The 12,498-nt window shown below is 44.1% G+C and overlaps 1 protein-coding gene, 1 pseudogene and 1 gene segment (V, D, J or C); all 3 read left to right on the plus strand.

Annotated features, from left to right (window-relative positions):
- Positions 1 to 248: 248 nt before the first annotated feature.
- LOC105533552 lies at positions 249 to 982 on the plus strand. The segment is given in 2 exon segments: positions 249 to 400; positions 490 to 982. Coding segments are annotated over 2 exon segments (393 nt in total).
- A 5,822-nt stretch (positions 983 to 6,804) lies between these two features.
- LOC105533564 lies at positions 6,805 to 7,442 on the plus strand (annotated as a pseudogene). The gene is made up of 2 exons (XR_001005129.1): positions 6,805 to 6,883; positions 6,997 to 7,442. The product of XR_001005129.1 is annotated as a T-cell receptor beta chain V region A20.2.25-like (transcript).
- A 359-nt stretch (positions 7,443 to 7,801) lies between these two features.
- Positions 7,802 to 11,818, plus strand: LOC105533565. Its single transcript, XM_011972035.1, has 4 exons — positions 7,802 to 7,942; positions 10,794 to 10,937; positions 11,040 to 11,232; positions 11,343 to 11,818. The coding sequence occupies exons 1-4, from the start codon at positions 7,802 to 7,804 to the stop codon at positions 11,816 to 11,818; spliced, it is 954 nt and encodes a 317-aa protein (XP_011827425.1).
- Positions 11,819 to 12,498: the final 680 nt, after the last annotated feature.

Here is a 12,498-nt window from a genome sequence, read left to right on the forward strand (position 1 = left end):
TAATAAGACAAGAAGACCTCCTGGGTTTTCTGAGCCGGACTTTGTACTCAGGGTTACCTTGCTGAGCCCCATATCTTCCAGCACTGCTCTTAGTAATGGCCCTCAATCCTGCACACACCATCAGACCCCAGGGCTGAGCAGAGCCCTGCACTGTCAGGTTTCCGCACCAACACAAAGGATCCCTCCTCTCTCCTATAGAGGGCGCTCCAGGGATGGTGGGTGTTGCCCCAGACACCAGTAACTCTGCCAGACCTTGCCTGTGGGGTCATGGGAGCTCAAAATGCCACTCATTTCCTCCACAGGACCAGATGCCTGAGCTAGGAGAGGCCTCATTCCTGCTGTGATCCTGCCATGGATACCCGCCTCCTATGCTGGGCAATTTTTAGTCTCTTGAAAGCAGGTTGATGCTTAGGACTCTGGGAAATTCTTGCTTTGAACTTACCTAAGACAGCTCTAAACCATTCTCTTAATCTTCTTCTTTTCCCACAGGACACACAGAACCTGAAGTCACCCAGACTCCCAGCCATCAGGTCACACAGATGGGACAGGAAGTGATCTTGCGGTGTGTCCCCATCTCTAATCATTTCTACTTCTATTGGTACAGACAAATCTTGGGGCAGAAAGTCGAGTTTCTGGTTTCCTTTGTTAATGATGAGATCTCAGACAAGTCTGAAATGTTCGATGATCGATTCTCAGTTGAAAGGCCTGATGGATCAAATTTCACTCTGAAGATCAAGTCCACAAAGCTGGAGGACTCAGCCATGTACTTCTGTGCCAGCAGTGAAGCCACAGCCTTACAAAGACACCTCCAGTCTGTTCAAAAACCCTCATAGATCTGTCTCCCTCCCAGCCGCCAGCTCCCACTTCCTGTCTAAGAAAAGGAAGTATCTGGTTGGGTTTGTTCTTGCAGCCATCTCCAAATAGACAGATATCTGAAATTAAATTCCCAAAGATATCTTGGGCAGAAATGGTCAGATACTGTAGGATTTGAAGAACTTTTACAGATACTAGAAGGCGTGACTGTGGACTCTGAGTATAGGACAATTGCACACGACCACATAACCAGTATCTTTTCTTTATTCCCATTTTGCCATTTTTATTAGACTTTTTTTTTGTTTTAGTTGTTTAGGAAAACATATTTTGACTCAGAATTGCAAGATGATTACTGAGCGGGAGTTCAGGTATTTCCACAAGAATATAGAGGGTCCCCATGGGAACCTTCAGAAAGAGAAGGGGCTTGGTACAAGGGCCTCAATATCAATGAGTCTTGCTCAGCGTGTGGTCAAGAGCAGAACAATCTGATGACCCTGTCAACCTGGTGTGATGCATTTGGGCTAATGATGCTAGCTCGCAAAATAACAAGTTAAGAGAGTAGAAAACATGGAGTCTAATATTGGGACACCATTTTACACCATTTCAAGGTCAACAGAGGTCTAGACCAGCATGAGAATCGCAAGAATAAAGCCAGGCAGTGCAGGAACAGAATTCAGCAGCAAAAGTCAAGAGACATCTAGAGGCAGAGGCAGGAATGAATTTGTCACTTTCAACTTAACATGAGCAGCCAGATTAACTTCTTGAGTTTCATTTAAGAAACTATTGCTGTTTTAAACATATCTACTGAATTCTAAATTTTAGGTATTTTGTATATTTCAGTTCTGGAATTTCCACTTAAATCTTTCTACAATTTCCAGTTGTCTGCTAAAAATCTACATTTTGTCATTTACTTTGTTGACTATATTAACCTCCAACATTTGAAAGCCAGTTTTGGATAACTTTAACATCTGAATCTGTTTGGGTCTGTTTCTTTTTTGTTTTCTCTGTTTGGTTTCTGGACATGTGATTTTGTTTTCTCACACAACTAGTAATTTATTCGAATGCTAAATATTGTATATAAAAACTATAGAGATAATCTGAGGCTCTGAGTGATTTCATCTTCCTCAAATGATTCACTTTTGCTTCTGCTGGGAATTGTAGCAGGGGCAGATCACCTTAATTGAGCTTATGACTGAGCTGGATCAGAGCTGAGCTTCATCCTGCATGACGGCTGCTCGCCTTTGGTCTTAGCCATTTAAGTTCCAACTAGATGTTTGGAGTTTAACAGCTTAATCAAAGTGTAAATTGCATAACATAATATTTGCTATTGTAAGTATGCAATTCAATGAATTCTGATAAATTTGTGGAGTTGTGCAACAATCACCTTGATTCAGCTGTAAAACATTTCATCCTCCCCACCCAGATAGTTCCTTTGTGCTCATTTTCAGTCAATCCCTGCTTCTGCCCCCAGCATCAAGGCCTGGGGTCTTTGCCAGGCTCCTCTCCTATTCAGTAGTCACTGAACGTAAATGTTCTCCAGATCAGAAAGGTGGTGGATGCTCCTCAAAGCCTGCTACACTCTGTCTTCCCTTTTTTCGTCAGCCACTTAGCCAATGATATACAATTGGCAAATGACTTAGAGGCAAAAGTGGTCTGTTAGATCTCTTTTTTCTCGTTGAGGTCCCAATCCCTTAATTTCTGAATGCCTCAGTGGCTCCAAGTGTCTTCAAACATTTATTTTTATATTTTATTAAGTTTTTCTAGTTGTTTTCGGTGGGAATGTTGTTCTGCAAAACTTAGTCTATTAACTCCGAAAGCCAGTTTTTATATTTGTCAAAGGTGAGGTGCAATTTTGTATGTTTGTATTTTAGTTAGAAGCCTTTTGAAGAAAGGAAGAAGTGAACCTCTCTGTCTTTCTTTCTTTTTTTTTTTTTTTTTTTTTTGAGACCGAGGCTTTCTTGTGTCACCCAGGCTGCAGTGCAAAGGGGCGATCTTGGCGCACTGCAACCTCCACCTCCCAGGTTCAAGTGATTCTCTTGCCTCAGCCTCTGGAGTAGCTGAGATTACAGGCACGCGCCACCACACCCAGATAATTTTTGTATTTTTGGTAGACAAAGGGTTTCACCATGTTGGCCGGGATGATCTCAGCGTTTTGACCTCATCATCTGCTCACCTTGGCCTCCCAAAGTGTTGGGATTACAGGCATGAACCACCGCACCCGGCCACATATCTCCTTTTCTAAGAGCTCTACCCCACTTCTGCCTTTGGTCCACCATGGGACAGAGTCTTCACACGTTTGACCTTTTACCACAAGGAGGAGCTGTGACTCTACTGAGATTAAGGGAACTCAGAGGAAGGACAGAGCATTCTCCGCATGGGAGACAGTTAAAAGAAATATCGGGTTTATTTACAACAGGGGAAAATGTGGTCTGCAGAAGCTGTGTTAATGCTGAAATGTGAGAGGTTAAATATAGACTATTCATTTGCCTTGCTGTGCAGGTGTTTTGTTCTAGCAAAGAGCCTAGACTGCCAGATTTGTTGCATGTGACCCTGCATGGGATGAGAAAGGGGAAGAATTTGAGATGGGAAAGAGGAGAGCTCACAAGCAGATGCCAGGGGATGACCTGTTCCTGAGAGGAATAAGAGAAGCTCTGAACGCTGGGCCTCTGCTCCAGCTCAATCCTGCCAGGAAATGACTTCCTGAGACCTGGGCAGAGAGCCTGACAAATCAGGGCTTCCTCGAGGGATATTGCAAAGAGAGTAATTACCATGGGAAATCTACTTATCAGACCAAAGAATACCTGGAGCACCATTCCCCTGACTCTAAATGATGAAAGACTTAAGCTAGAAAGAGTTTTCTTTTTTCTTTTTCCTCCTCTGAATGTTCCTCTAAGTTCTCGGAGCAAGAATTTCTAAGTATAGGACACCCGTCTCCTGGGTCTGAGCAAATAGTTCATCAAAACAGCATCACCAGACTCCCTTCCAGCTTCCAGCTTCAACATCTATCCCTGTCTCCCAAGACCCACGGAAGCTAGACTTGGCCAGATGTCAAAAGATGAGGCCAAAACAGCTGCAGATGAGAAAGAAGGTGGCGTGGACAGACCTCCAGGATGCACATCTGAAACAGGCTCTTCATTTTGTTTTCACTACAGGCTCCTGTTTCACCTTTTCAAAAAGCAATTGAAATTTCCCTTACATCTTGGAAATCCAAAAATACAGCAAAGATACATTTTATATAGGCTCTAGCTATTCATTAGGATGGAGCTTCAGAATATCTCTATACTCTACCAGATATATTCTAGCATGCTGCCTGGAAGTGAAAGTCTAGCCAGACAGTTTAACAGGAAAACCATTAGTCATCCCCTGGAAGTTAATTTTGCAGTTTATTTTGGAATGGAACAAAATAATGTATTGAAGATAGGAAAATCATGTCTACATGCTAGAATCTAAATTTCTTAACTCTCTGTAGTATGGGCCATTTGCAAATCCTCTAAAGTCATAAAACCAACTATGTGAAACCCACACTTCTAAGCTCAATATTAAATATTTAAAGTGACAACCATAAGAGTTGGAGAGTCAGGGTCCCCCTGGGCTTTTCAAACTCCTACCCTCACAAAAAAATCTAGAACTTCTTCTCAGCAACAAAAATAAGATGACGTATAATCATCTTTCATTGTTAATAAATAATCACTATCCATCATGGCATTGCATTTAATTTGTGTTAATTGTTGCTAACAAATGACTACAGATTAAACATTTGTGATCCATATAATAATAGAAATAATAAATGTCAACTTTTTAAGTGGCCAAGAGAGATTTTAATAGCTCAATAGGCAAATAGCATGAACTGATGCTTTGCAAAGGTGAGGGACACATGGCCTGTGACAGGATGTTTTATCTGGTTTTGGTCTAAATTTCATTTGGAAAACTGGAAGCTGCTGGTCAACCTGCAGGGATATGATCCCACGAGCTGAGATGCATGTTGACATTTGTATTTTTGTCAGCATGAAAGAATATTTTTTAAATCGGGGCCATTACCTCCGGTAACTAGCAGCCAGCTGGGTCGAATGGAAGTGAAACCATGGCCCTTGTCCCGCTGCAGATCTGGAAACCCAGCGTTGAGCGTCAGTGAACAGAGAGATGGAATCAGTTGAAATGAAATCGTCATAAGATTGTGCTCAGGAAACTAAATTTGACATAATTGGGCACAAGAGATTGTTCATCTATTTTATTCCACCAGAGGAGACAGCACAGTTTTCCCGTGAGTTCTTGGGGAGCTGGAGGAGGGAAACAGCTCTGCCAGGTGAAGTGGTTTCCTCATGAGAAGTATAAAAAGAAGAGGCAGAGATGGAGAGTTTGATTCTACAAAAATGGAAGATTTTGCTTGTAAACATATCAACACACTTGCCTTTCCCGCAAAGACGCAAACTTTGGGGAACTGCCCAAATATAAGACGGGGTTAAAATATTGGACAGCCAAAAATACGACTCGTGTTCAAAATATGCATCATGATATCATTCAGTTCAATGTGTTCTACTTCTTCTGCAGCGTTCTGCCTCATTCCCTTTGCCCCTACAAGTCTCCACCTTTTTGTGGATTAAGTTATTCCCAGGAAAAAAACAATAAGGTTTCCTCCCCCCTTGAACTTCCTGGTGGAAACCCGGGCCCTCCCAAGGAACCCAAGCGCCAACCCCCCCCCCTTCCGGAAGTTTTTTCCCCCTCCGCAAAAAAAGGGGCCCTGTCAGAAAAGAAGACGTACATCATCAATTTCTTTGCTCCTTTCTATCCTTAGGACAATTTTTGATGGACAATAAAACACTTTTGCTTTCCATGTCTCCTGTAAACAAAACAAAACAAAACAACAACCAGAAATCCTGGAGGTTGCTGCCCTGGGGCCACTTACTGAGGCACTGAGGTCTGAGTGCTGGGCCTTGCTGACCAGAGTAGGAGGAGCTGCGGCCTGGCCACACCCCCCGAGGTTGGGTGGTTGATGGCTGCCAGAGGAGGGGAGTACCATCAGGAAGAATAACGGGGACAGGGGTGCTCAACAGGGGATAATTCACAAAACATGAAGGCATGTTGTGTTGTCACATTGGCACAGGTAGGTAGGGCCCAAGGATGCCAATAAGCATCCTAGCTGAACAGGACAGACCCCTACAACAATCGCCTGATCCAACATGCCGGTAGTGCCCAAGTTGAGAAATCCCGCAATAAGCTTGGGTTGCAAACTTTGTACCAAGAAGGAGGATTATCTGCAGACAACTCAAGGGCAGTGACATCACCTACTTTTGTTTTCCATGACTGCCATGTTGTTTACATTCATCGCCATTCGTTCCCAGCACACGGTGTCTACATATTGTCTAGCAGCCTTCTGTTTCCTCATAGATCTGCCCCTTGGATAGATACAAGCATCAGAGGGAGCAGGGCTGCAGTTCACTCCCAACAATGACCCTTCAACAGGGTTTTCTCTGAACTAGCATCGCAGTCATGTGGGTTAGGTGACTGTAGCTGGTACTCAGGTGAAATCTCAGGCCAGTCTCTTCTGAATCAGGGAGACTGTTGACCATTAATCAGACCTTCACGTGAACAAAGATTCAAAAGAGGAAAACAATGTTCTGCATTATTGTGAAGGGGAAGCAAAGGATCCAGAGAGGAACACCAGCCTGACTCTGAGGGAAGGGCATGAAAGGGAGAGGAAGGGAGGGGGTGGTCAATCCCGGGTAAGAAGCAGGGAGGCAGGGGGCTGATGACACAGGAATGACTGTCAGAGACACATCCTGGAGGTCACAATTCAACCTTCTCAACTATTCCCAGAAATTTCAAAAACTTTTAAAGCAGCAAGTGCAGGACATGAAAAGCAGGAGCCATGCTAGAGGAGAGCCTGGGAATGGGCAAATAATTACAGGCTGTGACCTCACTGGTGCAGCCTCTCTCAGCGGCAGTGGAAAGCACAGCCTAGACTTCTCACCACTGCACACCAGAATCCTGCCCCAGGCCTTGCCTGGTCTGCCTGACTCTGCCATGGGCTGCAGGCTCCTCTGCTGTGTGACCCTCTGCCTCCTCCAAGCAGGTGAGTCCTGGGACCAGGTGACATGATACTGTTGGAGTCCCTAAACCTTTTCACCATGACAACAGCAGGCTACCTCCTGGGATTTGCCTGAATTCTGCTTCTCTCCTTTTCAGGTCCCTTGGACACAGCTGTTTTCCAGACTCCAAAATACCTGGTCACACAGATGGGAAAGAACGAGTCCCTTAAATGTGAACAAAATCTGGGTCATGATACTATGTATTGATATAAGCAGGACTCCAAGAAATTGCTGAAGATAATGTTTATCTACAGTAATAAGGAGCCCATTTTAAATGAAACAGTTCCAAATCGCTTCTCACCTGAATCTCTAGACAAAGCTCATTTAAATCTTCACATCAAGTCTGTGGAGCTTGGTGACTCTGCTGTGTATTTCTGTGCCAGCAGCCAAGGCACAGCCCTGCAGATGCATCACGTGCTTGTGCACAAACCTCCCGGCTCAGCCAGGAAGCTGTGGGCCAGTGTGTGCACCTGCACCCAAGGCTCCCGTCTCCACTCCCTGATGGCCTCTGATGGAGTTTCAGTCTGTAGTACAGCCGGCTAGTGCACGCAGTGGAGAAATCCTCCATTGTATGCACACAGAGTCTCACAGAATTGTTTCTCGGCTAGGGCAGGGCTTCACAACAAAGCCACTGAAGTATTAGGGCCCCACAAACAAAAACGGAGCCTGTTTCAAGCACTAAAGATCTTAACTGATGGAGGAAACCTTTTCTTGTCTTTCTGTGCTGCACACATTTGTTCATATTTTATATAACATTATGAAAAAAATATGATTGCTAAAAATGGTTGATGAGCACAAGCATAAAGGAGGGGGAAGGAAATATTTCTAAGATCAAGAGACAATTCTGATGATCAGTAAGTACTTTATTTAACAGAAAAATATTTGGAGAGGCATGAAATTCCATGACAATAGGTAAACTGGAAAGTGTTGAGGAGAAGCCGGTGGAGGCAGACTTGTGCCTTGTAGACTCCTTCTCTTCAAGAAGTGTGACAAGCAAGTGTCTCTCCAATTCTGATGAAGGTCATCTTGAACTCTTCGAAAGAGTAAGCGACAGCTGGATGACTGGGGATATTGGGAGACATGGAAAGGACTTCGGACACAAATCTCTAGGCAGTGGTGAGCCATTGGTCCCACTCCAAGTGAAACAACATGATGAAACTGATATTTTGGTACAGGAACACTGGTAGTAGTATGGATCAGAAAGGAGATAGATTTTTGGGTAGCATGAAGAATTAGGAGACTTCTAAATATCCTACATGAAAGGTTAGAAAGGGTTTATGAGAAACAGTGTGGATGACATAGGCTTGAGGCTCTGGATTATGTTATCTCTTGGAAATAGTATTGGGTTTTATCTGGGAAGGTTGAATGTAGGACTAGCTAGGGTCTATTTCAGCTTTGCCCTCCCTCTTAGGGAGCCCCAGCATGTGGTCAGCATTGCTAGTGCATGCCTTTCCAGGGTCTTAGTGGGAATCACGGTGTTCCCACCACGACTCTCCACTCTCACTGGGTCTGAATGCCTTCTGGGCCTGAGTATCTTCTGACATCCCTGCCCATGTCTTCAGCCTTCCAGAGTTTGTTCCCTGCTGGGCCTTCAGGAGTGCCACCCTCTGCATACATCACTTAGGATCTGGCCCAGAAAGAAAAATAAAAAAAAGAAAAGATTTTCTTACACAGGTTCTTGGGGCTCCTTGTTAGTACTCTGTGTCCTAATTCCCAGCTGTCTTGGAGTCAGTTAAGTCCTCTTGTCTTCAATCACATATACTGCTTCTATTTTATTTAAATATGTTTACTTGACTTTTTTCATATTTACCATTCCACTCTTCACTCTTCTTGCAATTCACACAATCCTGAGATCATTTTCCTTCTTAGATCCATTCCTAATTCAGATGATTTGAGCTCTCTGGTCACCACCCCTTGTTGTGGGAAATGCTTATGTTAGCTATTGTCCTCAGGAAAGTTAAACCTTTTACTTCCAGCATTATTTAAGGTTTCTGTTTAAACTCTATTGCTTTTTTTTTCCATTGTCCTTGCAATTGGGTTTACTTATTGGGAACTAAACAATGCAATAAATTTTTATTTGTTCAAATTTGTTCTATTTCTTTGTAGAAGGACCAAAGTATTTTCTTGCTGAAGTAGATACCAATTGAAATAATTTTAATAGGAATGATATTAGAGTTTGAAACAAGATTAATTTTAGGTTTTTATCTAGTATAGCAGGTTAGAGGTCCATCCTATATGTAACCCGTTGAGGGGAAGAATATTCAACCCCACTTTCTTAAAATCCAATCTACATTCCTTTACCTTTTTTTTTTGTTTTTTTTTTGCTTTATGGGCCACAATGAAAATCTGATAATATGTATACATTAGAGGAATGCTAAAATTTTCTTCCTGACTGAACATATCCCCAGGTTAAAGCAAACCTAAATTATAAATCCTTGACTTAAATCATGGATAAGTATCCTCCCTAGGCCCAGTGTAGATTTACATATAACATAGATTTACGACCCTAATCTCACTCCTACAATTACAATGATCATCACAAAATGGTAATACTGCTGTAATACAACAATAAATAGATGGTAAAAATCCCTTAGAAAGTATGAGTCATCTCATTTTTGTGTTTATTTGTGTTCATTTGTATCTTCACATGTTCTAGAATGAAAAGTCAATATCGGCATAACTTTGCATTTTAAGAAAATTGATGATATTTCAATAAATGGTCACAAAGCATAAATAGCGTATGCAGCAAAATAGAAATGACCCATAGGAATTCATCCAGCTGGTTTCAAGTTGGAAAACTCTCCATAGAACTGATGACCTAATGTGGTTTCTAACATTTTAGAAATGGAAGGGCTTTGGAGATCATCTCCTTTCAGTTTCCCTGATTTAATATATGAGTAAATGTGGCATCACGTATATGAAGTGATGGAAAACTGACATACTGATTACATTTCCTAAAGTTCATGTAAGATACATTTTTATTATCTAGCTGGTCAGGGTCTTGCTCTGTCTGGAGTGCAGTGACACAATCATGGCTCACTACAGCCTTGACTTCCCTGCTCAAGCAATCCTCCCACCTCAGCCTCCTGAGTGGCTGGGACTACAGACATGCACCATTACATCTGGCTAATTTTTGGTAATTTTTGTAGAGATAAGGTGTTGCGATGGTGCCCAGACTCAGACATAGACAATTTCTGTTGAGTAAAAATTTAGAATGTCCTAGGTGTGTGGATACCTGGTGTTCCGACTGTTGACTCTCTGTATTGTTGCCAACATCTCTTTCCTTTTCATTCTGCCCTGGCCTTTCAAACCCATCTCTGCTGCCCAGGGATGTGGGATATGGATCCAGTCTGGATCCTGACACTGGGTTGGTGAGTGGCCAAGTGCTGCTTTGGCCACACAGAGGAGCTGTGCTCCTGTGAAATCTCTGAGGCAGGGACCTGGGGAAGGGATAGAGAGTAAGAGGAGAGATGGGCCAGGAGGGATATTGCCCACGGGGAGCCATCCATACCTCAAATGAGAGCATGGCTGTACTCAGGTTAAGCACACTAACATCAGCTTCAAGCTGATTTCCCTTTCCTTTGCACCACACACCTTGTGCTGTTCTTTTTCAGCATCCTGTGTATGTTTGCTCTAAGCCCAGCCAAGCCTCATGCCCTCCACTACAGGGACAGAGGGTGGCTCATCCCTTTCGTGCTCCCTCAGCTCCCTCCCCAGTGCCTGGTTGCTGGTTGGCATCACAGTCACACCCTTGAATGATGGGCGCTGGTCCACACTGCATCTGTGGTCATGTAGTCATCCTGCCTCCACAGAGCCGGGCAAAAAGGGCTCTACCGTGCTTAGACATTGAGGGAAGGGACGTTTTGAATGCTTCTGTCTTGTGTGATCCCACAGGACCGAAGGAGATTCCTTGAATGGGGGTGGTCTGTTGCTGAGAGGAATCCTGAAAGACAGGGAGACAGAGATAGAGGGAGGATCCACTTAATGAGGAAGCAGCTGAGAGCAAAGGAGCCCCTGCCAGAGGAATATCCTTGGGGGGTAAAAAACTGGCTCTGCCCTTTCTGCCCAGCTCATTCATCCCAGCCCAGACTATTCAAATCTACCTTCTATCAGAACTTAGAAAGGATGTAAAACGGCTAGGAAGAAACATCCCCTGGGTCTGGGGAAACTGTCAAGAGCAGTGACATCACAGGGAAAACCACCAATCAGGGCCAAGGAGACCAGAGCCCAGCCTATCACCCAGAGGACCCCAGTCAGAGGCCTCATCTCAAACCCGAGGCTAGCATGGGCTGCAGGCTGCTCTGCTGTGCGGTTCTGTGTCTCCTAGGAGCAGGTGAGCTAGGTTCAAACTGTCTGTCCTTGAACTTCAAGCTTTTTCCTTGTGGCTGCAGCAACAACCCTCCTCCTGGGCTCTGCCTGAATTTTGTCCCTTTCCTCCTACAGTCCCCACAGACACTGGAGTTACCCAGACACCAAAACACCTGGTCATGGGAATGACAAATAAGAAGTCTTTGAAATGTGAACAACATCTGGGGCACAATGCTATGTACTGGTACAAGCAGAAAGCTAAGAAGCCACCGGAGCTAATGTTTGTCTACCAGTATGAGAAACTCTCTATTAATGAAAGTGTGCCCAGTCGCTTCTCACCTGAATGCTCCAAGAGCTCTCTCTTATACCTTCACCTACAAGCCCTGCAGCCAGAAGACTCGGCCCTGTATCTCTGCGCCAGCAGCCAAGACACAGCCTTGCAGAGTCGCCGCGTTCCTGTGCAGAAACCTTCGGGGCCTGCCAGGAAGCTGTGGGGGCCACGGAGGGCTCGGGTGAGCATTTCCTGCAAGAGCCCCGGCAGAAGCTTCAGAACATCACAGCACCTGCTAATTCATCCATGTGGCAACTTTACATCCTGTACACATATTTAGAGTGTGGGTTTTCTTTTGCCTGAGTGTGACTGCCCTGTCAACTGCTTTGAAAAAAAGATAAACACATTCAGATCTACTTTTAAAAAATGCTTTTTTAAAATCATGAAATAGGCTAGGCATGGAGGCTCAGGCCTGGCCTATAATCCCAGTACTTTGGGAGGCCGAGACGGGCAGATCATGAGGTCAAGAGTTTGAGACCAGCCTGGCCAATATGGTGAAACCCTGTCTCTACTAAAAATACAAAAATTAGCTGGGCATGGTGGCATATGCCTGTAGTCCCAGCTACTTAGGAGGCGGGAGAATCGCTTGAACTTGGGAGGTGGAGGTTGCTGTGAGCCGAGACTGCACCACTGTACTCCAGCCTGGGCGACAGAGTGTGATACCATCTAAAAATAATAATAATAATAATAATTCTGAAATAAAGCAAGCATGCTGTAAGGATTGTTTAGCTTAAAATTTTAGAAGAACCCTCTAAATAATCACCTGTGTCACCACAGAGTTACACCTTGCACTGGTTCAGACACCATCCTGTGAGGAGCTATGTTCTCCTGACACTTCATGTCCAGTGGTTTTCATGACTCTTCTTTGGGACCAAGGGTTCCCTTCCATCATAGGTTGTTGTCATGCAGAGTCAAGCAGCACTGAGCATTGCGAAATCAGAGAACGAACTTCCAGGCAAG

This window comes from Mandrillus leucophaeus, unplaced genomic scaffold (genome assembly GCF_000951045.1).
Source record: "Mandrillus leucophaeus isolate KB7577 unplaced genomic scaffold, Mleu.le_1.0 Scaffold1260, whole genome shotgun sequence".
NCBI classification, from domain to species: domain Eukaryota; kingdom Metazoa; phylum Chordata; class Mammalia; order Primates; family Cercopithecidae; genus Mandrillus; species Mandrillus leucophaeus.

What these genes read in the sequence shown, in the direction of transcription:
- LOC105533565 (XM_011972035.1), top strand. Translation starts at nt 7,802, where the DNA reads ATGACAATAGGTAAACTGGAAAGTGTTGAGGAGAAGCCGGTGGAGGCA. An exon ending in CAGAGGAATATCCTTGGGGG is followed by an intron (nt 10,938 to 11,039) that starts GTAAAAAACTGG and finishes TAAAACGGCTAG; the next exon opens with GAAGAAACATCCCCTGGGTC. An exon ending in TCTGTGTCTCCTAGGAGCAG is followed by an intron (nt 11,233 to 11,342) that starts GTGAGCTAGGTT and finishes TTCCTCCTACAG; the next exon opens with TCCCCACAGACACTGGAGTT.